The following is a 27,342-nucleotide window of genomic DNA, read 5'->3' as shown; positions in this document are numbered from 1 at the left end:
ACTACTACTACTACAAGTGCTTCATCTACTATTACTACTACTACTACAAGTGCTTCATCTACTACTACTACTACTACTACTACTACTACTACTACTACTACTCCTCATATTGATTTTGCCATTTTTTTTTTTTTTTAATAAAACCTAGGGGATCGATAATAAATCTGAAACTTCATTTGGGGGTCGACGAGTTAAAAAGTTTGAGGACTCCTAAAGTACTTTAAAGCCAGGCAATATGTGATTGGACAAAAGAACCAGCTGGCGTAAAAATTCATGACAGTGGAACACAAAGTGCATGTAACTACCGAAGAGAAAGAGACCTGTATGGGACAATGAAAAATGGGAGTAAGAAAATGAAAACTGGTGTCAAATGTAGAAAGAATAAGAAAGTTACACACACACACACACACACACACACACACACACACACACACACACACATATATATATATATATATATATATATATATATATAGAGAGAGAGAGAGAGAGAGAGAGAGAGAGAGAGAGAGAGAGAGGTTTCTGAACAAAATTAATAACCCTTGTAGCAAACAGGAAATCTTATGAATATCAGCACAGTACTAACAGCAATAGCGACACAGATGAAAATGTGTTGAAATTAGGAAAAATGTTGATCAGAATGACATAAGTATAAAGAATGCCCAAAGATAAAATTATACGAGTGGATCATTAAAAGAGAAGTTTGATTAGGACAGCTTAGATCCAACGACTCCAGTTCACGGTTCTGCTAGGCTGGCAGAAAGACCATAACATCAATGATAAAGCTGCTAGTTGCTCTGATACAAACTGTCAAGACTAGTGATGAATGTACATGTCTGATCAGAACGGGTAATGAAGCCTATACATTGGATCAGGGGCTAATGTACGATATGAAATGCAAGTCATTTGTGGTGACTATTTTATAACAAGTGGGCAGTGCTCCAACTACAAAAATAAATAAATGAATAAATAAATAAATAAAAATAAAAGCGCCTGTTACTGGAGGAAAATTCTCTCTCTCTCTCTCTCTCTCTCTCTCTCTCTCTCTCTCTCTCTCAAATTATATGTGCAGTCCTTTCATCTCTTCTTAGGTCTGCCTCGTCGTCATCCACTTCCACACCTACCATTCTTCTGAAGACACACTGTTCGTCTCTTCTTTTAAACAAATATGTCCAAACCAATTCAATCGCTCACTGGAGGACGGGGAATAGAATGGCACAAAGATCATGGCACTCGTCCTCAGCGTACTGAAATGCATGTTTGGTACTGGCAAGAAGATACCGCGGATTTCCAGTGACTGCTGTATGTATGTAAAGTCTGCATGATCTATTCCAATTTTATATTACAATACAATGCAAATATTGAAGATAGTGTTGCATTTATTTCATGATTGGAATTACGACCATAATCCGTTCCACAATCGTCGTCGGAAGCCAAGAACGCGTTTAACAATAATGTCTATTACTCGACAGTGCATAGAAAAGTCTTTACCATTAGCAAATAGGCTATAATAGTGGTAACAAAAAAAAAAATAAAATAAATAAATAAAAATAAATAAATAAATAAATAAATAAAATAAGATTTCTTTTCTTCCATATCCATCTTCCCTGATTTGTTTTATTTTACCGCTATTGTATATATATATATATATATATATATATATATATATATATATATATATATATATATATATATATATATATATATATATATATATCCCCAACCTATCTTTTCCTCTTGCCTCTCATTTAGACAGACCGTCCACCTTTCGCATCCATATTCACAATGTTTTTTTCTTCATCATTCCACTCCCTCAGTGATTCTCTCTTTTCTGTAGCTGTTCTTGTTCAGCCCTTCTTGATAATCTTCATCATCCAACTTCCTCTCAAATTCCTTTTTTCTTGTAGTTGTTCTCTGGTGTGCATACTTCCTCCACTTGACAATCTTCACTTTATCCAATTTCCTCCCTAATTCTTTCTTTCTCATAATTGTTCTTTGTGAGCGTGCGTGAAGTATCCTTCCCCTGCCCTTGTCAATACATATCACCCACCCCCCTTTCTTCCTTAATAACGTTACCTTTTTAATCAACCTTGATTTTTTTCTTTTTTTTCTTGGAAGCATGTCAGTTATCCCTCCATCCTAGTCAGTATTTATCTTCCTTCTAAATAACATTTCCTTTTTATCTAACCTCCTTCCTGATTCTTTAGTTTTTGCAGCTATTTTTCGTGTGTATCTTTATTTTTTAGTGAGTGTTTACCCTCCTCCTTTTATTCAATCACATCCCTGATTCCTTCTTTCTCGTATTTTTTTTTTTTTTTTTTCGAACAGTAACCACGTTAAGTGTCCTTCCTCCATCAACGTCAATGCTTTTCTTTCCCTTCCTCCTACTCCTCCTGAACATTCCCATTTTATCTCACCTTCCTGATTCCTTCTTTCTTGTTGCTGTTCTTTGTTCGCCAAGTATCCATCCTTCTGTTCTAATCAATGTTGATCCTCCTCCTCTAAAAACAGTATCCCTTTTTTTTTTTCTTTTTTATCCCTCCTTCCTCTTTTTTTTTTTTTTCCACCGTTCTTTGTTAGTGTGTCTACTGCAGGGTTCCATACACGTTCCTTGGGCTTCTGTTACTATCCTGTCCCTACCAAGCCACCCTGCGCCTCTCAGTAACTGGGCCGTCTGGGTGCAGCGTGTGCCGGTAAACTCACCCCTCAGCCCCTCCTCCTGTATTTAAAATAGTTAATTACAGTTCTTAGCACATGGCTGATGAAATATTACTCGGTGGCATGACAAAGAACATTTATGTGACGGGCGCTGTACGGTATATACCTACCAACCACTGGGAGGGTTGAACTGACGTTATTCAATTACACACACACACACACACACACACACACACACACACACACACTGTATTGCTACTCCCGGATCAGCTGATATATGGGTTTTGTATCGCGAATTATGAATGGATGTTTTATTTGACTACCTAGGCTACCTACCTACCTGTCTACCAATCAATCTATCTATCTACCTATCCATCCAAATATTCACTCATCTCTGTTACTGTACGTTAACATACATAAACTTAACATGAATGAGAAAAGAATTTTAGAATGAACGTTATCGCGTGTATGTGTGGTGCGACGGAAGGGTTGGTGTGTGTGGTGATCATGTGTTGCTATATAAGAAAAAAAGTTCTTGACCTCCTATTGACATGGCGAGGCGCCTACACGATTATTATTATTATCTTTTTTTTATTTATTTATTCTGCTGAGGTTACCATTTCGGAAATTATCCAGTGTCAAGTATTTACACAATATTTTTAACACTTTCTGATTATTCTGGTAAAGAGCATTAGCAAAGTAATAACACGACAGGCCATTTTGTGAGTGTAGTGAGTCATTATGGGACACCAGACCATCTCATGTCAGGTCAGGCGGCGCTCACTGGCGGGGAGAGGACGGTGAAGCGTGAGCGAGCCTCTCAAGGGAAGTAACACTAGTGACACACGACACACGTTTACTTCTAAGTTTTCATTTATTTTCTTTTCTGATGGTTTTCGTTTACGCTAGCGGTGCACCGCATGGAAGTTGGAAATGAGCAACCCATGAGACTGGGACGTGACCCAGATTTACTAGTATTGCGTATACTCGTATGCCGCCAGCCATATAGGAGTACCGGTGTGCCGCGGTGCCAGCCCTGCTCTGTGTGAAAACTAACGGTTGTGTCATGAATGGCTGAGTGGACTTATGTGTTTTATCTCGAATATATAATAATAAGATGTACCTTAGTGCTACGGAACGTGATATGGTTCCATTCATAACAAGGAACACAAGCAGACTATTGTAATACTACTAGGTATTCTGTGAGTACGTTTTACCTATATGTAAGTATCAAAGTATTTCCTTACCTGCAGTACTGACACACTTTGCGGTTGGTCTTAGAGATGGGACAGTTTTCACTTTCAGGGCATTGGAAGGTCTTGTAGGCGCCACTCTGCACCGAGCGGCGGAAGAAGGCCTTGCAAGAGTCGCACGCCATGCCCCCGAAGTGCATGCTGCGGGCCGCGTCGCCACACACGCCACATCGTTTATCCTCCTTCGATTTTTCCTTTGCCTCTTTTTTCTGTCTCTTTTGACACCTTTTCTGTTCATCCACCACCGTATAGGGCTCGGGGCTCGTCTTCTGAATGGACAGGTTATCACTGTTGCTACTGGTGGGGGAGAACCCTTGGCTACTGAGGGAGTCGCAGCACATTGACCTCTCGTCCGTCTCAGACCTCACTGAATCCGACACGTTCATGTACTCTGTCTCTCCCGCGTCAAAGTTCAGCATGGCCATGGGCTGGCCCGGGGGATGCACCTCGGGCTCCATTCGCTCATAGGGAGGCACATAGCCGCGCTTGCTGGGCTGACCTCCCCAGTACTGAGGATCTATAGTTCTCTGGTCATTACTCATGCACAAACTATCAGTCCACCACTCCAATGAGTCTCTGTCTCGCTCTGCCAGCTTAGCCTCGACGTGGTGCCCCTTGTAGGAGGGCGCACCGAGCCCATCGTTGGTGGGGTAGAGGGAGCTACCCACAGTGGAGTGAGCGTCATACCAGTAGGTGGTCGAAGGAAAGGAGGGAAGACTCAGGCCGTCCATTGTTTTATTTCCAGGCTGGTGGTTGGACTGGTAAAACCCGTCCTTTGACATGCTACCTCACATCTGCGAACAAAGAAACAGCTTTAGTGAGAAAATACGATACTCAATAAATAAATAAATCGTTTCCTGAGAAATATGTTTCATTCATCTTGTGTTATAAAGGAAAATTAACATCATTCAAAATTATGACGTGCAAACAAAATTCAAAACATCAAGTAAATTCTTAGAAGTGTTTGATTTTCTATTAAAATGAATAAATAAATACGAAAATAGGATGGAGGAGAGGAGACAGAGTCTGTGGGCTGTTCTCAACGTGACTGGCTGAACACGAGAGTGAAAGAAACAAGCTGTGCTTAATGGCAGCGGCACAGGAAACAATTATAGACATTGACCTCGTGGTCCGCGGTGAGGTGAACTGTTTTCAGCGTGACTGTTCTCTCTATAGCTGAAAAAAAAGAAAAGAAAAAAGCTAGGGCTAAATGATACCGATGCATAGAACTGTTATCAGTTTTAAATAACATTGATATCATATGGTGTGTGTGTGTGTGTGTGTGTGTGTGTGTGTGTGTGTGTGTGTGTGTGTGTGTGTGTGTGTGTGTGTACACCTGTGTGTGTACACACACACACACACACACACACACACACACACACACACACACAGGGAGAGAGAGAGAGAGAGAGAGAGAGAGAGAGAGAGAGAGAGAGAGAGAGAGAGAGAGAGAGAGAGAGAGAGAGAGAGAGAGAGAGAGAGAGAGAGAGAGAGAGAGAGAGAGAGTGTACACACACACACACACACACACACACACACACACACACACAAACACACACTTTATAATATCAATGTTATTTAAAACTGATGACAGTTCTATGCATCGGTATCATTTAGCTCTACTTTTTTTTCAGCTGCAAAGACCAGTCACGCTGAAAACAGTTCACGTCGCCGCGCACCACGAGGTCAGTCTCCTTCTCGACTCCATCCTATTTTCTTATTTATTTATTTATTTATTTTTTATTTATATAGGTAAATTTATAAGTCTAACGAAAGCAAGAACGTCTTTTCACGTTTTATGTCCTGACTTGAACAAATCTTAAAGTAAAAAAGGTACAGTACCTGTTAAACTCATGTCTTGGCGATGACAAAGTTTAATATATATATATATATATATATATATATATATATATATACGTTTTTTTTTCTCAAAGAAAAAAAAAAGCAATGGAAGCAATTTCGTTGTTTTCCTCTACTTTTGTGAGTAAATCAAATAATTTTCTCTACGGCTAGCAGGATGAGGACAAGAGGGAGTCGGTTGTGGGGGAATCTCTAAAACTGCCTCCTTCACACACTCGCACTCGTACCCTGCTGGCGGGGCGAAGGGAGGGAGAAGCCGCGCAGTGCCGGCGGTATGTATGTAAGGTGACGCCTCGGAGGTGGACGTGATGGTATTTACGAAGCATGACGCGTGACTATTATTGGATAGAAAAAGGGTCACGTCATCCACCTCGGTCACCACACCACCTACGTAGCTTTCGTCCAGCGTAATCACACTCACTACCTTCATGTCACCCTCATCCTCGTTCCCTTACACTCACTTCCCCCACTCATGATGACCCGCACCCGGCCAGCCAGACAGTGGGAGCGAACTGGGTGCGGGAAAGCTTTGGGCAGAGTTGCAGGGTCGCGCTCGCGCTGGGCACTGCTCACCGATGGAATGTTACTGAACTCCATCAGGTATTTCGTCCGTGCGATTAGAGATAACAAGTTGGGATCGAGTTTGCAGACGATGAAAAAGGGGACGAAACAAAGAAGGGTCACAGGGTACGGAGGACAACACGGGAGAGCAGGCATGGCCGTGAGGCACTGCAGAGAGGTGATGGTCAGTCAGGGGAATGCGAGGGGAAGGGGTTATAGGAGAAGGGGTAAATATGTGAAAGGGGGATAGATGGGGAAGGGAGCGGGAGTATTGGTGATCACGGATGAGTGGCCTCAAGCCGACGGGTGGTGGTGTGGCAGGCGGCCACCCAGACACATCACACGAGGGTCCGCTGGGTTGCTAGGCTGGCCCCGCAGCGCTCCCGGCCCGCCACCTCGGCCCAGCCCCGCCCCACACAGGCTAAACCAACCTCGTACCGCTTCGTCACCATTACTCCTATCTTAATTGTCAATCAAAAGTGTATTGTCTTCGCACATGATACCTCGGCAATCCTGACCACCACAACCTTCCCAGGATGGTTGCATGGCTGGCCTCATCAAGGCTGCGACGCACTACTGTTCCTCACCCGTTATTACTCGCACGATGTCACAACAATACACGAATTTCCTTGAGACTGTGAAAGTGCGAACAATAAGCTGACAACACTAAAAAAATATCCATGTCTCTTGCGTCCTGTGGGTATCACGGGACCTTCAGCTTATCACACAAACCATGTACTATACCATTTAGTACCTACGGGGCGTGACTGCTCTTGACGGGGAAATCAGCGAGGCAGGAGGCGGGAAGAGACCGCCTACCTACATCTGCCGCGACACAGCTGAGGCTGCGGCTTGATCGATTTCTAAACCACACCGATTACGTATTTGGAAAACTGAATGTTGTTCTTAATCCGAGCCGATATTGAAACTCATACCGACAGCCCAAGGATGTGAGAGGACGAGTGAAAAAAAAGAAAAAGACAAACCTGTCACAATCAGAAACGTTACCGTAGGTACTGAACCTGGCTGTAAGACACGGAAACTCGCAACTCAAAATAACATGCTCTTGCTCGAGCACGCAATAACAAAAAGCACTAGCTGATGAATATGTGCTGATGCGCTGCTAAGTTTGCCTGATTTAACTGAAAACGGAACTCAGTAAGAGCACCGTTATGTATTGCTTATTCAGTTCATTAGTTTACTAAAATATTAAAAGGAATAATAATCTTAAGACTTAACCAGGTGTCGTGGAGCGACTTGAGTCTTCCTTGGCGAGTACAGCCTTCACCCAGCAGCCTCGAGAAAGGTTACCTGGGGCGTGGCGGAGGTTGAGCCGTCACGCCATTCACTATCCTGACATGTATCCTCCGACATTTGGCTTGTATAACACATTCATTATTTACTTTAGTTAATTCAGTTTCTTCTGAAGGATGGTGACTCAGAGGATTAAAAAGAAAGAAAAAATCACTAAATGTCGCCCTTCACTCAAAACAATGAAGACGTTGCAAGAACTATTTCTCGCTCGCGCCTAAAGATCACTCGTCGCACGCCGTCAGGTGCACAAGTACTTCACTCAGCCAAAGTGGCTTAATAGTGACGCACCGTTAGGATCACAGTCACGTATTACCATTGCAGAACAGCAAACTTAATTAAGTTACAGCCGCTCACCTGAGAATGAAGGTGTGGAGAGATAAATGTCCGCCGCCGCGTGCTGCACTCTTCACGAGGCTCGCACTTCGCACCGCCTGCACCCTCTGCGGTAAAACAGGAAAAAGACACGCATTAGAAAAAAAAAAAGAATTATATATATATATATATATATATATATATATATATATATATATATATATATATATATATATATATATATATATATATATATATATATATATTATATACTGTGGATTCTTGTTTCATGGTCGGCGCGGCAGGATAGGAAAGTGGTGGGCAGCAAGATCAGCCGAGTGTCCGTACCCTCCCTCCTGTAGCCACGGGTAAGGAAAGTCGCCGGGCCTGGTCATAACGAGAGGGCCGCGGTGCACCTTCAGGCGACCTACACCAACAAAAAGAAATGTCAGTCATCGGAGAGTGAATACGAGACGCCGCAGGCTAAGCACGCCCTCCACCACTACCCTTGCTGCACACAGGGCCCCGCGGCGATTCCTGGCCGGTTCTGCCTTTTCTCTCCTTTATCGTCACCACCACCATCACCACCACCACCACCATCAGCATCAGCATCATCATTATCATATTCATTTTCATCGTCATCGTCAGAAACATGAGTACAGTTGAACCCCCTTTTCCTGCTGCTAATCCACGTTCTCGGCACACACACACACACACACACACACACACACACACAAAAAAAAAAAAAAAAAAAAAAAAAAAAGCCACCGCCAGCTGGGTGCAGACTGGCGGCGGTTTAGCAGCGATGAGGTCAGACTCCCACTCACATGGAGTAGACGAGGAAGAAAAAGTGCAAGGCTGCTCAACCCTCAGCCTTGGCGTCCGTGCGGCTGGCGGGAGGCGGCGCCTTGGGACGGGGAACGGCGGGAAATCACTGCCTTTGACAGCTGATCTATTGCATGCACACGCACACACGCACCACCTTCCCTCACACACATTTCAACTTCAGTACAATGGTTGCCATTGCATTCAGTACCTAAATTGATCGAAGGCACGACCATACGCTTGTAATGTAACTGCGTGATGCAACAATGCCATAGTGATCGTGAGGGGCGCCCTGCAGCCCGCGTCACGCCGCCCATAAGGTTCCCTGAGGAGATATGGGCGGCCGACGGCATTTGTCTTTTGACACCCTTGTTCACTTCTTGAAGGCTGAGGCGGTAATGGTGTCAGGGGCAGTTCCGCGCTTGTTTTCAAGGTGAGTCGACCCGTCACTTGCCTGGAGGATGACCCGTTCCGCTGCCCCCCTACCCCCATCCCGCCCCCAACAGTGTAGAGGCATAGGTTTCTCTCTGCTGCCTCCACATCCTCTTTGCGTTTGAAACACAAAAGCAAAGGATGTTCAGGCGCGAGCATTGCGGCCCCAAGCGGTCTCTCCTGTAAGATAGCGAAAGGTAGTGCGGGTGCCAGCTGTACGAGGATCGCGCACGCGAGACAAACTGCGTCGAGTCTGCGGGAGTCGACGGTGGCCTTCCCGACCCCCGGCAACACGCACTTTCTTCTCTGAGGTCACCCAAGCTTGGCAACCGCGCTGCTGTTACTACAAGGCAACTGGCGGCTAGACGCATCCCTCCCTCTCCCGGCGGGTGAGCCCGTCCCTTACACCTGCTTGCGTGCGCGAAGGCCGCCATGCAGAACAGTGGGCGAGGCAGACGAGAACACATCATTGGTCATCGCCGCAGAATCATATTGGAAGTACGAATACATTTTTTTTTTTCTCAACGCTAAAATGACACCCGCTGGTTGTTAGGATTACATTTAGCGGCGCCAGGCAGGTGGACCTCTCCTGCGGTCCTCGCCCCGCTATTCCGGGGGGCAGCAGCAGCGGGAGCCTCACAACACTAAGGTAGATGAGTCAGCCTGTTTCCGCCAGACCCCCTCCCTCTGCCTCCACACACTACCCTTTGTCACGCCGCCGCCGCCCACGCTGGGTACACACACAGCGACCACATGCCGCCGCCACCTCCAGTGCAATTGCAGGGCAGGAAGAGAACTGGAACTGGCTAATGGAAAAGAACATGTAGTAGAAATAGTAATGGTATTTGTAGCAGTAGCACCAGCAGCAGAAGCAGCAGCAGCAGCAGCAGCAGCAGCAGTAGTAGTACAAGTAGTAGTAGTAGTAGTAGTAGTAGTAGTAGTAGTACTGGTAGTGGTGGTGGTGGTGGTGGTAGTAACAACAATAACCAAAACAATCTAACACTTTCACCATCAACCACCACAACAATCTAATACCATCATCAACAATAACAGCAATCTAACACCAACGCCATCATCAACAACAACGATAATCTAATACCATCATCATTATCATTATCATCATCAACAACAACAACAACAACAACAACAACAACAACAACAACAACCTAGCATCACCACCAACATGCACTCTCCTCCACGCTCACAACTCCGCGGCGCAAGACATCCGTTCCCTGCCTCCCTCCCGCCACACCCACAATGACCCTCTTAACAAAAGTAGACAAACACGAGTCTCGCATTCACCCTTACCCACCGTCACACTTCTCGACCAACAACTGCCACTTGAGAAGCACCCAGGAATGTCACGCCTCACACGCGACACCCCCAATGACCTTTACCCCCAAAAACACGACGTATTCAAACAAACACACGCGGCCAAGTTGAAAGTTACGTAGAAAATTAAATCTCATGGTCATCTTCCGGTATAACTTCTGGGGGAACATCAGGCAGAAACTTTACATATTGCTTACTTTACAAGCAATCTGTAAGAACAACACCAGTCGGAGTATACAGTACACAGCGCCGCGCCTGTCTCAAAAACTCCCGGAAAAGACAAGACTCAGTCATGAAGAACAACCATGAGACGTACAAAGTGACAGATGGATAGATGGATTGACTTTCTGCTCCACAGTGATATCATACAGCCCCGCACACAAAAGTGCCTCGGAAAACGTTACATCACATCTGCTAGAAGTAAAAGTACATCCATGACAAGACCGCCTGAACACGAGGCACATAATTCATCTTGTCAGCTCGGGACCAAACACTCATCCCCCGTCCACCCACCCGCCCGCCCACTGTCATTTCATCCTGAATCAACCTCCCCAGAGAGAGAGAGAGAGAGAGAGAGAGAGAGAGAGAGAGAGAGAGAGAGAGAGAGAATTGCATTACCTCACCAATATCTCCCTCATCTCCATTCACCACAAAGACACAAAGCAACGTTACATCCACAGCCCCATCGTAACTAGTACGATATGGTGACTACTTGCAAACAACGTAATTAAAGAACAAGCCTCCCCGTCCTGGAATTTACCTTTATCAAATTAGCGTAGACAAAGCGTGTGTGCCTTGTTCCCTCAGCCAGCCAGACAAGCCCTGTAACCACTTCTCACAAACCACGCAGCACTGCACTAAACACAAGCTACTACAAACTGCAAACCCGCTGAACTTGCGTACCAACACTCACATTTATAACACATGTGCTGCGCTTTATTTCATTGATACATACGAGACTTTAACGTGATTTTTCTTAGACTTCGGGAGGATTATCAGGGAATATGTTCTCTTCTATTTGCCGTCTGCAAGGAACAATCGCCTCTACGAATGTATGAATAAGTGTTTCGATGCTCTACATGACAAAGGTTCATTAGGGAAAGGGGAGTTTCACAATACGAAGCTCTGATGTGTTGCCGTTCACCAGAGAGCCACACCGCCAAGTTCTCGACCACGTGGGCTGACTGAGAGTAAAACATTAGCATTCACACTTTCTTCCGGCTGCTGTCGTAAGGCAGGTTAGCGAGGTGACAACCCGTGCCAGCCCGCATCAGGGACCGCCAGCTTCCCTCCCTCCCTCACTCCCTTTTATACAACACCTTACCTTACACACACACACACACACACACACACACACACACACACAGTTCTGCAGTAAAAGTAAGCCACCAGCAACCACACCTTTCACCGCTAAAAACACTAAAATTCCTCAACGACACGGTAGCAGCCCTCTGAAGGCCCCCAGCCACACACGCCCTAGATAAAAAGGCTTCGTATACAGAGGCATCCCCGGTCCCTCCCCTCCCCGGCACTCCTCGTCCCGCTTAATCGTTTCATAAAGCAAGGGTTTAATATCCCAGCTCGGATTTAAAGTATTTTCATCTCCCCATATTAACCAGTTGCTCCAGGATGCTAATGAATCACTTCTACTTTTATGCCAACTACTTCCACACGTCATCAAGTGTGGCTCACGGACAGGGAGATTAATGATGGAAAGATTCAATAAACGTTCCTTTCCTGCCAGTCCGTGGGAGTACCGGAGGGAAGGTGAGCAGCTTAACCAAACCATCACCTGGCCGCCCTTTCTTTGTGCTGGCGTCACGTGCCATGCAGATAATTACCCACCGGACCAAGGGTGATCTCTCATCACTACGTGTCACGGCAGTCTTATGAATGTTCACCATAATCATTATGTACTGGGATGCATTGCGTTCCTGAACAAAAACTAGACGCCATTGCTATTAAATGTATGCATGAATAAACTATGTGCATTATGTGAATGGCAGCAATTAATCTGGATGGTTGAGTTTTGGCTCCGTCATTCATGAAGACTGGCTTGTAGCAATTCTTTTACTATTTGTCTTTCCTTGTCGGCAGGAGAGTGCACGCTGGTGCATCGGGGAGTGGATGCCCGCCCCTCCCCACCCGTGCTGTGCTCAGGATGCCGCTCCGCACAGAGGCGGCAGGGCTGGCAGGGTTGGTGGGTCCGCGGGGATATGGTGATGCCGAGGCACGTGGTTGGCGCCGTGCCATAACACACTCCCATAGATTTTTTTTCTTTTTACTTTATACATAGATCAGTCAGTCAGTCCACTTCTTTGATATGTAAACGAAAATTCGTCCGTCTTTGAGCCCTGTGCCTCGACGCGTGTTTTGTAAATCAATATAGATAAAACACTGCGTAAGAATGTGGCAACATCGCATCTCACCTCTACAGCCATACCGACCTTCAAATAGTGAGAGACTAAAGGGGATGACGACACTTTCCTGGCCCTGGTGCACCTTCATGGAAACTGGGAGTCCTGTGTGTTAGTACTGCGCACATGCTCCCCAATTCCAGGCCCTCACGCCACCATCGTCTCTAGGTGTGCCGCTCCTCGACCCCCGCCCGCTGCTCGGCGAAGGGAACTGCGTCATGTTCGGCTGCGCCACGAGTACCAGGGTTGGATGACACCGCTTTTTCCTCTCCGCCCACCTCGGCCCCCTCATCAGCAGCACGTCTCGGCACCGTAGTAACAGTAGTACTACCAGGTGGCGGCACTCCTAGACGCGCAGTAACGTGTGGGCGGGTTGGGGGGGGAGTGGGGGGATTGCGATGGGAGCCGATGGGGAGCCTCGCCCTGCACGCAATATGACGATTCACTGACGGATCGAGACTGTCACCCATCCAAACCCAGATGGCGAACACTCCAGGGCGTACATGTGATATTTTCAAATCCTGCAGCACGCATTCCCAAGATCAACCTTTTATGTTCAGCTCGACGCAATTTTGTAAACACGACCGTCACATTCCATCTCTGCTTACGCCTTACGAAATCCTGGTTGAGGAAATAATGTAGGTGGAAAAAAGAAAAACGGAGCAGACAGCGAGGTAGCAGTAGTGGTGGTGTTAGGGGCGAAGATGGAAGGGATATCTTTGAAGGGAAGCGAAGGGAAGACGTGCGTATGAATAGGAAAGGTAAAAAAGGAGGTTACGCAAGGCTGCTGCGAAACGGAAAGGGGTTGAGGCTCAAGCGAAGTGAATCATGGAAGTCAAAGGAGTTAAATAATGTGGAAGAAAAATAGCTAAGCGGCCAAATCGATAGTGAAAGAGAGAAAGAATCTACGCAGGAGAGGAGGAGGCGGAGAGGGGAAGGAGGAAACACACACACACACACACACACACACACACACACACACACACACACACACAGAGAGAGAGAGAGAGAGAGAGAGAGAGAGAGAGAGAGAGAGAGAGAGAGGAGAGAGAGAGAGAGAGAGAGAGAGAGAGAGGCTGTGGGAGAAATAGGAAGGGAAGGAAAAGGTCAGAAAAGGGGAGGAGAAAATGACACAACCATGAAAAATAGAACTACGTCGAGAGGGGAAGTGACCGGAATAGATGAGGAATTGAATTAAACAAGGCTGGGTTCAGTAATGTAACGCTTAGGACGAGGAATTAGGAAGTGTGGAACGGTGGAGCGGTGGAACGGTGGGGGATCACGGGACGGGAGGCGAGAAATGGAATGGAATGGTGACTGAACAGAAGGAGGAGGAGGAGGAGGAGGAGGAGGAGGAGAAGGAGGAAGCGAAAGAGGAGGAGGAGTAAAAAGTATCCACAATCCTCCTCATACACACTTCCATCTACGAGCTATGTACTCGTATGTACAAGTACCAGCATGCTAAAGATACATTGTATCCTCCTCATACACACTTCCATCTACGAGCTATGTATGTACAAGTACCAGCATGCTGAAGATACATTATGGTGGTCGAGGTGGAGGAAACAAGGAACCAAAGGAACGGTGACTGTTGGACGTGAGGTGTTGCAAAACGAAATGTGATCATAAAGTTAAGCAGAAACCACACCGCTGAAGCGAGGCGCATAGGAAGAGGTTGACGTAATCCCATTCCGCGGGTAGTAAGGCTTCGTTCAGTGGGTGGTGGGAAGGGCACGCGTGTCGGGGGGCCTGCTGTCGGCTAGGAAGGGAGAAGGGAGGGAAGGGATAGGTGGGGGATGGGGTAGGTAGTGATGGCGGTGGTGGCAGTAGTGGTGGTGGTCCGCGCCACGCCCGGACACATAGGAGTGAGTGTTCCCAGGCTTGGTGGTCCTCGTGTTGCTCTCATGCGTACCCGACTTGGGAATGTATACGTATACAAGGCGCCATCAGATCGGCGGCGAGGCAGAGAGAGAAAGAGGGAGGGAAGGAGGGAGGGAGGTAGGGAGAGAGAGAGAGGGAAGGGGATGTTCGAAAGTGAAGTTTTCATTCAGACCGGGTTGCATAACTATAACATATCACAAGACTCAGGGAATGGTTTGGTACAGCATTCCATTTTATTTCGTAATGCAAACCTGGCGAAGGATGGGAAAGGAAATATATGTTCTCTTTTATTTTCTTTTTACGTAAGTGTTATTTTTCTGGTCTCGTTGCTATGAAAGAGAGAGAAAATGATGTTTTGGAAATGGTTTAGCGGTTCATTCAATCATATTCTTTTGTGAAAACCTGACGAAATGCGGAAGAGTGTGCTTAACTTCGCTTTCTCTTTTTTCTTTTTTTCTATTTTTTCCGATCTTGTTGCCACGAGAGAAAATGACGAATATTTCAAAAGACTGCGGAACGCCCTTGCTTTGTAACAGCTCGCCGGAAAACGCACCGTCACTTTCTGGAGATATCTTTTACGATGTATACGTTTTTTCCTTCTTTTTCAATCTCAGACCAGCGAGGTTAGTACACGTCGGCGTTTTCCACAGGTGTAAGTCAACCCCCCCCCCACAACACACAACCGACGAGTCACGCCACACGCCCACCGCCACGCCATGCCGCGAAAGGCCCCGCACACTGCGCCGTTTATAAACATTTCCAAACATTCGAAAATAGAGGTGGGAACAGAGGTGGGACATGTTCAAACACACACACACACACACACACACACACACACACACACACACACACACACACACACACACACAGCCGGCGCCTCTGTTCCGCCTTCCACTGTAAACTGTGAGAAAAAAGTAGACGTGGAGGCGGAAAAGTAAACGAACATGAGGAGCGCATCGCCGAGAGGCCGCCGAATGTTACTTCTCCCATCGCAGCTTCCAGGCGGCGTACGAAGGCGCGCGATGAGGTCCGGGGAGTTCCAGGGTTCCAGGCGCCACCCGAGCACCGCCCCTACACCGCCGCCCACCTGGCTGCTCCTCCCTTCAGTGGGCACAGACTGTACCCCGCGAGAGGCCCTGCTAGTGGTTCCCGTACCCAGGTCGAGGCCCCTCACCCAGAACAGGAATATCCACCCCCCCCCCGTCCAGAGCCGTGTCCCTATCCCCCCCTACCTCTCTTTTCCCTCCACAGGCAGCTGCACTCACCATCACCACCACCACCACCGACACCGCCACCACCACCATCACCACAGCAGCAGCAGCGGCGGCGGCGAACTGGCTGCTGCAAATTTGTCTTCCCGTAACACAGCATGACTGCCTCCGCTCGTGACCGATGACCGTGCTTCATCATCCGTGTGTGTGTGTGTGTGTGTGTGTGTGTGTGTGTGTGTGTGTGTGTGTGTGTGTGTGTGTGTGTGTTGGCGGAATATGACTCATGCAGGTATAAGAAGTAAATAAATGCACTGAAAAGAATGTAAAGATGCCCCGTCATTTAGCCGTGTTGGATGAGTCTCGTCACACGCCTCAGACACCTCATCAATTCTGCCAACAATTGTTTACAATTTTGATAATCATTTACTTCCTCGGTTTCTCTTTCCACCTCACGTTCATCCGCCTGTACCCTTCTCTTCCTCCACCTTTAGCTACACCATGAACTTAATCCCTTCACGTTCCGAAAATTACATGAATCATAATAACAGTATCAGCAGAAAATGGACGAATGCACTTTGCGCACATTTGTCTTGAGGTGGTGATATGAAATATCACGAACACTGAAATATTTGTCTCCTACCCTTACTGAGTGAACACAACTGATGCAAGCAAATCCTTTCCTAGACAAAGCTTTACGACAGTGGTTCTCAAGTTTCTAAGGCCCCTGAACAACACGTAGTACTCTTTTTGGCTCCATTCATGAATAATTCTTGTATATATATATATATATATATATATATATATATATATATATATATATATATATATATATATATATATATATATATATATAATTTATAGTAGTAATATTCGGCGTACATAATTAACAACTAAAATTAAATGGAAAAAAAGCAAGTGATAAGAATTTTCTGTAATATCGCTACAGGATTTTCAGCTCAATTTAAGCTCCACAGGTTCCAATTCCTTGACTCCCTTGCAGACAACCGTCCTGATGGGAAGCCTTCACTACAAGGTTAGCTCTCAACAGCGATGAGTAATTTATTGTCGCTGCACCGCTGCTCCTGTCGGCTACTCCCCAGGTTTCTAAATATTACAGCACCTTGCCTTTCCCGCTGTTTCACCTCACCCTCTCACTCCTCTCGAGCAGTGGGTGTCGTGGTGGGTGTCGAGGGCGGGACGGGGAGGGCGGTGGACGAGGGGCCTGTGGTGTCAGTGGCGGTGGACCAGCGCACTCCTCAGGCTTCGTGTGCGCAAAGCGACCAAGTTGATCCGCTGCGCTGCCACCGCCTCGCGTGGAAGGAGCAGGCGGGAGGGAGGCGATGGAGGGGAGGATGGGGCAACGGGAGTGGAAGTGAGGGACAGGGGAGGAGAATAAAGGGAGAAAGGGTGAAAGGAGAGGGAGGGGCGGAGAGAGAGAGAGAGAGAGAGAGAGAGAGAGAGAGAGAGAGAGAGAGAGAGAGAGAGAGAGAGAGAGAGAGAGAGAGAGAGAGATGGACAACGACACAGAAAAGAAAGAATTACGGAAAAGGATATTTCGTCCTGCTGCTCTTTTAGGGACCCGTCGGGATCTACACCACCACCACCACCACCACCACCACCACCTCCACCACCAGTCCTCCCCGCGCCCCCCAGGCCTCCTTCCTTCACCCCTACGTGGCCTCACACCATCCCCCACCATCAGCAGAACTTAAGACTTATTTACTCTTAAGATAATAACCGTCGATATCAGGCCGCGAGGATTTCAGGCAATCAGTCAAGCTACTCGAGTCCATCAAGGTCAAGGAAGGCTCGCTGTAAGAAAGCACAACATTTAGACAACATAACATCTCCGGGACTGCCGCGCCATGAACGCAGCTGTCACCGCTTCCCACACCAGGATTCAGACACCATTAACCTTCTCCGTCTGGTGCAAGTCTCGAGTCACAGCCTGAATGGCCAGCTGCCTCCATAAAGCAAACCACATCCCTGCCCTACATCACTGAATTATCACCGCCACCGCCTGGAGGAGAAGGAAGAGGAGGTCGCGAAGGCAAGCCGGAGTGGGTTCCCGCATGACAAGCTCAGCATCGCTCGTCGGGAGAAAGTACTGGAAAAAAAAAGGATAATAAAGTGGATTACGAGAAGTGGAGTGACCAGTCTTGCGTCTCACGGAGGACAGAAACAACAACACAGCAATCCAGTGGCTTCCCCGAGGGCCGCTCCCACTTCCCGTCCACGCTGCAACAAGGTCCTGTACTATTTGAAATTTGCTGGGCGTAATTACATGCCGAGTACTGCAGCAGATTTTCACCTGAGGCGTCGCTGTGAGGTGTACAACGACCTGGAAGGCCCGGAGAGCAGGTGTGACGGCAGCTGCCCTCAGTAACACCAGATGAAGCATGTGGCGGGACCCTTGGCCAGCGTTGATAACACACTCACATGCAGGGACACGAGAGCATCCTGTGCATTGTGAGGCGGGGCGAGCCAGGCCGTGTTGTTCCTCTCAACCTTCGCGCCACTACTTTAACCCCGCTGTATTATTCAGATGTTACGCGGCCCAGAACACAGCGAGCAGTGGTGTTAGCAGGGAGGAGGAAAATGGCTTTATCGTACTTCACACATGACATGCAGCACTGCATTGTCTTGTTTCAGCTCCCGCCGTTTCGTCCGCTTCCGCCTCGTGTATACTCCATCTCGCTAATAGCTTTGCTGCTGTTGCCCTCACAAGTTATTGCGGCTATTACTGAAGCGGAGCGCGTGTTGTTTGTACTACAGCTGCTGTGTGTGCCTCGGTTGCTGCTGTTGCTGCTGCACTTGCTGGTAGCACCGCTGGAGTGTGGGAGGCCGAGCAGGGGGCGATAATAACTCAGTTTCTGGCCACGCAGGATATTCTTAATATCCTGCGTGGCCAGTGCCGGGACGACGGAGATGCTAGGGTGCTGACGCTATCTGAACGCAGGTGTACGACCGAGGGCAGCACGCGGGCGACGCAGGTGTGGGTGAAGGAGACAAGTGTGCGGGAGTGAGTGAGGGCGAGGCAGGCGGAAGGGACGGCGGTGTTATCGGCCTCGCTAACAAGTCATTACCTTCCACGCCAAGCGGTGTTGTGGAAGGATCGATGTGTGCTGGATGTACTACTGGTGCTGCTGCTCCTCTCGCCTTACCGGTTCAAGGGCGTTCTGCGTCTCTCTCTCTCTCTCTCTCTCTCTCTCTCTCTCTCTCTCTCTCTCTCTCTCTCTCTCTCTCTCTCTCCTCTTCTCTTCTCTTCTCTTTTCTTCTCTTCTCTTCTCTCTCTCTCTCTCTCTCTCTCTCTCTCTCTCTCTCTCTCTCTCCTCTCTCTCTCTCTCTCTCTCTCTCTCTCTCTCTCTCTCTCTCTCTCTCTCTCTCTTTCTTAGTTCTAGCATCATTGTCTCTCCTTTGTTTCGTGTGTGTATATATGTGTGTGCATGCTCAGCTCACATGTGCACACACACACACACACACAAACAGACAATGCTGTAAGACGCATCGACAGAAACATAAACAGCAACAGCAGCAGCAGCAGCAGCAGCAGCAGTAGCGCTGGCGGCGGCGGTGTGGTGGTGATGGTGTTGGTCGTGTTGGTGTGGTGGAGGATGGGGGCAATGGGGTGGTGAGGGGGGCAAGGCAGGGCAGGGTGTGAGGGGCGAGGTAGTAAGCGGCGTGGTCACCATGGTGATCTCATCCAGCTGTACCCTAGTGTGATTCCCGCGACTCACCACCACGCGTGACGAATAAGGTGCTCAGTCGTGCTGACCACCTAGCTACGTGTCCCTCCTCCTCCTCCTCTTACTCCTACTGGTGTCTAGTACAGCTGGAGACATCCGGGCCTCTCGTGTGAAGGATTAGCAACCTGAATTTATACCAGTAGAGAGAGAGAGAGAGAGAGAGAGAGAGAGAGAGAGAGAGAGAGAGAGAGAGAGAGAGAGAGAGAGAGAGAGAGAGAGAGAGAGAGAGAGAGAGAGAGAGAGAGACCCTGTACTGACAGCTTTTGGCATGAAGAGGGAGAGGCATGAGAAAAAAAAACGTACCTCATAAAGAATGACTTTTATTGATGTGAATTAAGACACTGGCAGCTGCGTCCCGAGCTCACTCATTTACGTAGAGACAGAAAGACGGAGCTGACGAGATGCTACACCACCACCACCACACCACAACAATAACAACAACAACGACGACGACGACGACGACAACAACAACAACAACAACAAAAGCAACGGTGACGAACAATGAGAAGAGGAGGAACAGATAAAGAACATCAACAACAGCGAGAAAAAAAATATAGTACGAGAGAAAAGAAAGAAAGGAAACTCATGGACTTAAAAGCGACACACATCTTACGCAACAAAAAGGTGAGGAGCAAAAAGTCAGACGGAGGAAACACAGGGCTGATGCACGAAACAGGTATGCGTATGTGTACTAGTTAATTAATGCGCAAAGTCAGTTATACGTGGTAATAAGCGTAACGAGGAGCACGAAGAGCAAGAAGGTGAATACAAGATAATACGCGGATGTGGCTAGTGAGTAATAACAGGGAGGGAGGAATTATGTAAGAACGCATGCAACAAGCACTCACACACACACACACACACACACACACACACACACACACACACACACACACACACACACACACAGCTGCATGATGATGGGGGATGAGGTACTGTATGTTTTTACAGAAATTGTCCAGGGTAAAAAAAAAAAAAAGGGACGTGGGGAAAGGAGTGGGGAAACAGACTAGACGACTTCATCAGTATTCGTATATTATCCTATGCGGTGGTGCAGGGACGGCGTTAACACACACACACACACACACACACATACACACACACACACACACACACACACACACACACACACACACACACATACACACACACACACACACACACACACACACACACACACACTCACACAGAAGGGAAAGACCAGGCTGATGCGATGTGCGGCTTCCTTCTACACACACACACACACACACACACACACACACACATCTCCACAACTTATTAAGACCACACTGCGTCGCCTCACAGCCTCTCTGCCTCTCAAAGGAACATCAGGAAAGAGGCGTCACACGTTATTAGATATTATCATCATAAAATCTTCAAACGCTAACTTCATAAATTGCCTCTTGAGCCCCGCCTCGCTTACTACACTCGTCAGGGTTAAGCATGCGCCCCCCTATTAGGCCTGCCGCGCCGCTGTACCTGCCCACAGGCTTCACAAATTACCCTATTCAGCCTAATAACCACCTTGTGCAGCGCAGCCACACCAACACCACCAATCTGTGACATTATTAAGACCCTCAGAAGACGCTACCGTGGATTACACAGCCCAAGAAAACCGAGAGGAAAGAAAGAAGACAAATTACACACACACACACAGAGAGAGAGAGAGAGAGAGAGAGAGAGGTGGGGGGAGAGGGAGTGAGAGTGAGAAAGAGGGAGCAAAGAGCGGTCTGAAGCAAAGGTCATTCCCGATGTTTTTTTTTTTACTTTATTTAATCTTTACTTACTTATTTTGGTGGTTGTGTGAGTAGTTTTTTTTTCCTGCGTTCCTGACGTGATTCAACAAACTTTGCTGCAATGGGTTACAATCAGTGCTTAACTTTCTCTTGCTTGCAGAAAAAAAAAATAAAACGAATTAAAGACACGTGTAGCATGAGAGAGAGAGAGAGAGAGAGAGAGAGAGAGAGAGAGAGAGAGAGAGAGAGAGAGAGAGAGAGAGAGAGAGAGAGAGAGAGAGACCTACACTCTTTACCTCCATATCTCTTACCTTTCTCGAACACTCTTTAACCTCCTCCTCCTCCTCTTCTTCCTACCACTTCCACCACCACGCTCACCGCTACTCCGCCACACACACACACACACACACACACACCCTACCACCACCACCACCACCACCACCACCTTCCAGTTCTCCGTCAAGCGTTGAAAATCAATGGGTGCGGGGCGTCAGGAGGTCCGCGAGAGCCACAAACATCAACACGTACGAGGATTGCACTAGCCAGACGCCAGAGCCCCTCCCTCACTACGCCACAGCCTCTGCCTCCTCCTCTTCCTATGTCAGCACCAGCACCAGCATCGCCTGCTACTGCGCTACCGTCACTAGTTTTCCTGTGTAGCTTTAACTAGTTCTCCCGTGTCAGTTTAATCTCCTCCACCTTCTCCTTTTTCTCTTTCGCCACCTTTCGTCCCTCTCTCCTCCTCTTCCTTTGTCGCTGCCTAGATCTACTACTCTTCTTTCGCCATCTGTAACGTAACCTTTTACTCCTCCTCCTCCTCCTCCTCCTCTTCTTCCTCCTTCCTCTTCAGCGCTACCTTCAGGCAACGCAATCCAGTTTAACACAAGACGCATCAATAATATTACTCTACTAGTCCCAAGACGCATTTAGGTTCTTGCACTATTCTCGCTCATATGAAATTCCAGAATATGCTGTTTCACGTTATTGCAATCCCCGTTCATTATATTACTTGATTTTACGGAAACTAGCATTTATTGCGTTGTGTGTGTCTGAGTGTATACGAGGAGCAACAGCAGCACTGGTAATGGTGGTGGGAGTAGCAGCAGCAGCAGTATTAGTAATAGTAGTAGTAGTAGTAGTAATAGAAAAAAGAAAGAAACGGAAAAAGAAGAAAAGACAAAGAAAAAAGACAACGACGACGACGACGACGAAGACGAATAAGAAGGAGACGAAGAAGAAGAAGAAGAAGAAGAAGAAGAAGAAGAAGAAGAAACAAACACATAAACAAAAGGAAAAGAAACAGAAGTAGTAGTAGTAGTAGTAGTAGTAGTAGTAGTAGCAGCAGGAGCAGCAGCAGCAGCAGCAATACATGTCATTTCATCTCGTTAAGCATTACGGCCTTCACCTTACAGTCATCTGGGCACCAATGCAGTCAATCCCCTCACATTCACAGAGGCCTACTAGTAGGTACCTATGCAGCCAGCCAGTCCTCCCTCTCTAGGACTAACCGTGCCATTCCGTCAACACTTCCACCACTCCCCCAAACATCATTACGTAAACAAACGTAACCTAACCTCATGCCAGTTTTTATCACGCGTGTTTTTCTCCTTTTTTTTTTTTTTTTAGTGAGTACATCTTCCATTTTCTTACATCTTTAATTTTCATCATCTTACTTTTTTTTTTTTTTTAACATGTACATTTCCTTGCCGTTCCAAACATCGTTACTTAAACAAACGACGCCTTATTTATTTATTTTATTATTTTTTTTCTGTCACACGTGCTTTTCTCAATATTTTTTTTTTTTTTTTTACCTCGGAGTTCATCTTCCATTTTCTTACATCTTACATTCTCTTCATCTTATTTTCCTCGTTGTTTTACATGTATGTTTACTTGCCGTTCCAAACATCATTACGTAAACACATCGCATACCATTTTTTTCTTCTGCCACACGTATTTTCAACTTTTTATCACCGAGTCAATCTTCCATTTTCTTACATCTTACATTTTCTTCATCTTACATTTTTTCTTACATCTACAATCACTTGCCGTTCCTTATTAGGACGCGTTGTATAATCATGCACACCTTCACAAGCATGTGCTCGTGGAAAACCATATTTAGAAGGAGATAAGTATTATGCTCTGGATGCGAGTTTTTAAAAGGTATTTTCTTTTACAGCGCGGCTTATTTATGTGCTTTGTTCCCAAGTGCTTATTTTTGTGATGTAAATTTTGGAGGTAAAGATATTCTCTCTCTCTCTCTCTCTCTCTCTCTCTCTCTCTCTCTCTCTCTCTCTCCTCTCTCTCTCTCTCTCTCTCTCTCTCTCTCTCTCTCTCTCTCTCTCTCTAACATTTTCTTCCTACCTTCCCAATTCACTGCCTTTTTACTTTTCTACCTTCACTACCCCCATCTCTCTCTCTCTCTCTCTCTCTCTCTCTCTCTCTCTCTCTCTCTCTCTCTCTCTCTCTCTCTCTCTTGCTCTCTCGCGCGCGCCGGTGATATTCCATAAATCATAATATCGCGGGTGTGCGGGCGTGGGTGGCCGGGGAATGATTGGCAGGTCAGTCGAGAGGAACTGATCGCGAGACAGCCTGACGTGTGCATTCGACCGACGCGCTACTGTTCTGGTGTGCGTCCCTCCTCCCCCCTTCATTTCCTCGTCTTCCTCCTCTTCCTCTTATTCCTCCTAGTTCACATTCTTATCGAGCACCGAATATATATTGATCAATCTATCTATTTATTGTTGCACTCCCTGCCTTCCTGCTCGTGGTGTAATTAATTGCGTTATGTTGCTGTTAGCGTCCTCGTCATTCTCTGTTGTTTTCGTTATCGTCTTTCTATGAGATTCGTGTTCCTATCGACTACCTAGCTTTTTTTTTTTTTTTTGCTCTCCCCTCCTTTCCCTTGTGGTATAATTAATAATGTGCCATGTCTTCCTCATCTCTCTCTCCTCCCTCTTCCTCCCCCTCCTTCTCATCCTTCTTTTCCTCTTCCTCCTCCTCCTTCTCGTCCTGGTTTGCCTACTCATCAAGCTGGACTGTGTCTTCTTCCTCTTCTTTATGCTCTCCCTCCTTTTCTCCAATGTTATGGTTAATTAATTATAATTAGTTTATGTACCCTTCTATATATATGTACCTTCCTCATATAGCACCTTCTATGCAATTATCTACCTTTCACATGCATATCTCTTCTCCACATAGCACGCTTCTACATGGAAGATTCCCTGTACAGTTTTCGAGATTCTGTTGTCACGTTTCATCCCTCAAGGTGCTCACAGGTACGTCTAAGGTGGCCTGTCTTTAATATTATGCATCTATCTGTATACGAGGCTGGCAATCTCATAGCGGGGTGGCCCAGACAAAGCACCACACCATACCACACCACACCACACTCATCCACATATCATTCACACTCTATGCCACATGAAACTAATAATATCTTGTTTAAATACTGTTATGCATGTATATCTCTCTCATACAACACCCACTCCACATGCACACCTCTTTTCCTCCACAGCCACACGTACTAGTTAATAACAATGATCTCATATTTCAGATTATAAAAGTGTCATCAGTCACCTTTCTCCACCTGTCACCTGCCCAGTTCTTTTTGGTGTGTACGGAACTCTTCGTATAAAACAGTTAATTAGTCCATAAACGTCATTTCTGTTCCACTGATAGACATTAAATTCACTCAACTTTGTGTTACTGATTAAAAAGATCTCACTGGTCTATAAATTAATTTCCACTCGATTAATACGCATGGAATTCATTGAACTCTGTGACGCTGCTAGATATAACACAGTTCATTAATCCATGTACTAATTTCTATTCGATTCCCTCTTATAAAACATGACATTCACCGGACTCCGTGACACTGGTTCATTTAAAACACCTCATTAGTCCGTAAATTAATCTCCGCTCCACTTACATGAAATTCAGCGGCCTTCACGACACTGCCTTGTACCAAACACTTCTCATTAGTCTATATATCAATTTACATTCAACTGACTCCTACAAACATGAAATTCACTGGCTCTTTAGAGATTGACACCTCAATAGGACTTTTCCCCCCTTCGTTTTTTGTTGTCCTTGACCAGCGCCCCTCTTACATAAAAAAAAAAGTCTAATACCAAGCACTTATCATTACTATGTGTGTTTACTTTCCATCCGTATATACATGAAATACACTCGAATTTGAGACACCAGTACTCACGGCAACTTTACTTCTTCAGTGCGTCTGCCACTCGACTCCTTCACCCCGCTAAGCACTACTCTAGTGCGTTTTCCCACTCCCTCATCCTGCGACGACTGTATTTCACTCCGTCTTCCAACTGCTTCCCCCACCCCACCAGGCACTGTACTTCTTCCTTTCTTTATATCCCCTGACACTTCATTCACTTCGTCTTCGTCTCCCTCCCCAGCAGGCACTCGTCTCAGCCCTACGCACATTCCCAGCCGGTGAAGAGCCAGCAGGTAGCGAGGTGCCACGCTGCGGTGTGCGGGTCGCCAGGTACACACTCACGCGTGCATGTCAGCTTTATAGCATGGCTCACTGCACCTTACTGACCTTTCTCTAATATTCCCTGCTCCTCTCTCTCTCTCTCTCTCTCTCTCTCTCTCTCTCTGAAGACCGGACTCTCGCCCCATGGTGATGACGATGATAGTTTTGTTGTTGTTAATGATAGTGATGATAATGATGATGATGATAATGATAAGAAACTATGCACGTCACAATCTAATCTATAATCAATGGCAGTATATAAACATACCGTAATAAATGGAATTTTCCACCAATAGTAATGATAATGATTATTCTAATGATAATGGTAATGTAGAGAACACACGCGACACTCATCTCGAAAAAATAAACAAATAAACAAATAAACAAAATCAACACAGTAGAGAAAAAAAAATACACCGAAAATTAAAGTAAACATTTACCTACCCACCTACCTGCCTTCACACACACACACACACACACACACACGACATTCACCTCCGACACCCATAATGAGAAGAACACTCTTGATGGGCAATACATTTGTGTACTAATACCAAGGGCGTGTTGAGGTGAGGGGGTACGGAACAGTGTAACTACAGTATACTCTTTGCCTGGGACCCGTACCGTTCAGAACAGGTTTGGGAAGCAGCGGGGATGGTAAGGGGACGAGAGAGAGAGAGAGAGAGAGAGAGAGAGAGAGAGAGAGAGGAGGAGAGAGAGAGAGAGAGAGAGAGAGAGAGAGAGAGAGCAGAGGGATTTACATGCATTACGTGGAATCCTCGAGCGCCGTTTGGTTCATTGAAGGCGTCCGGCCCAAATTCCTGCAACGTGGAAACCCAGTAACCCGCGTCACTTAGGAGGATTCATGGACGTGATTACTACACACACACACACACACACACACACACACACCTGCTCTACCTCCTCCCCCCCAACACACACCTGCTCAGCTCACCACCATCGCCTACACTCCACTTACTACCATAGCCTCGTGGATTTCAAAATGTGCTCAGTGGTGTTTCGTGGCTTCTTTCCTTATACTCTCGTGCTTCCTTACCGTCTTAGGGTCCGATTAACACGTGAGGTTTTCATTTCTTTTTTCTTTGCTGTGTACTGGTATTTCTTGGTTTCTTACCTTATAATACTCTTGTGCCCTTATTGTCTTGGGATCCGATTTTCTGGCAACGTTTTCTCTCTCTCTCTCTCTCTCTCTCTCTCTCTCTCTCTCTCTCTCTCTCTCTCTCTCTCTCTCTCTCTCTCTCTCTCTCTCTCTCTCTCTCTCTCTCTCTCTCTTTAGAGGGTT

General features: G+C 46.6%; 1 protein-coding gene across 5 annotated transcripts in view; it reads right to left on the bottom strand.

Annotated features, from left to right (window-relative positions):
* The window catches only part of LOC135100846 (thyroid hormone receptor beta-like), a 49,303-nt gene that overhangs the window by 6,310 nt on the left and 15,651 nt on the right, over window positions 1-27,342 (bottom strand). For 2 of the 5 annotated variants that reach the window (XM_064004312.1, XM_064004331.1), the window contains exons 2-3: window positions 8,001-8,086; window positions 3,906-4,705 (exon numbers count right to left, since the gene is read on the bottom strand). In XM_064004312.1, the coding sequence (XP_063860382.1) occupies window positions 3,906-4,693 (788 nt within the window). In that variant the 5' untranslated portion in view covers window positions 4,694-4,705; window positions 8,001-8,086. Of the gene's footprint in view, window positions 1-3,905; window positions 4,706-5,998; window positions 7,390-8,000; window positions 8,087-12,994; window positions 13,275-27,342 lie in introns of those variants that run through there. The other 3 variants (XM_064004322.1, XM_064004341.1, XM_064004351.1) reach the window with 3 other exon arrangements.

Source organism: Scylla paramamosain, chromosome 1 (genome assembly GCF_035594125.1).
Source record: "Scylla paramamosain isolate STU-SP2022 chromosome 1, ASM3559412v1, whole genome shotgun sequence".
NCBI classification, from domain to species: Eukaryota; Metazoa; Arthropoda; class Malacostraca; order Decapoda; family Portunidae; genus Scylla; species Scylla paramamosain.
Note: the sequence above shows the minus strand (reverse complement) of the source record. Positions and strands in the feature narration are given on the sequence as shown.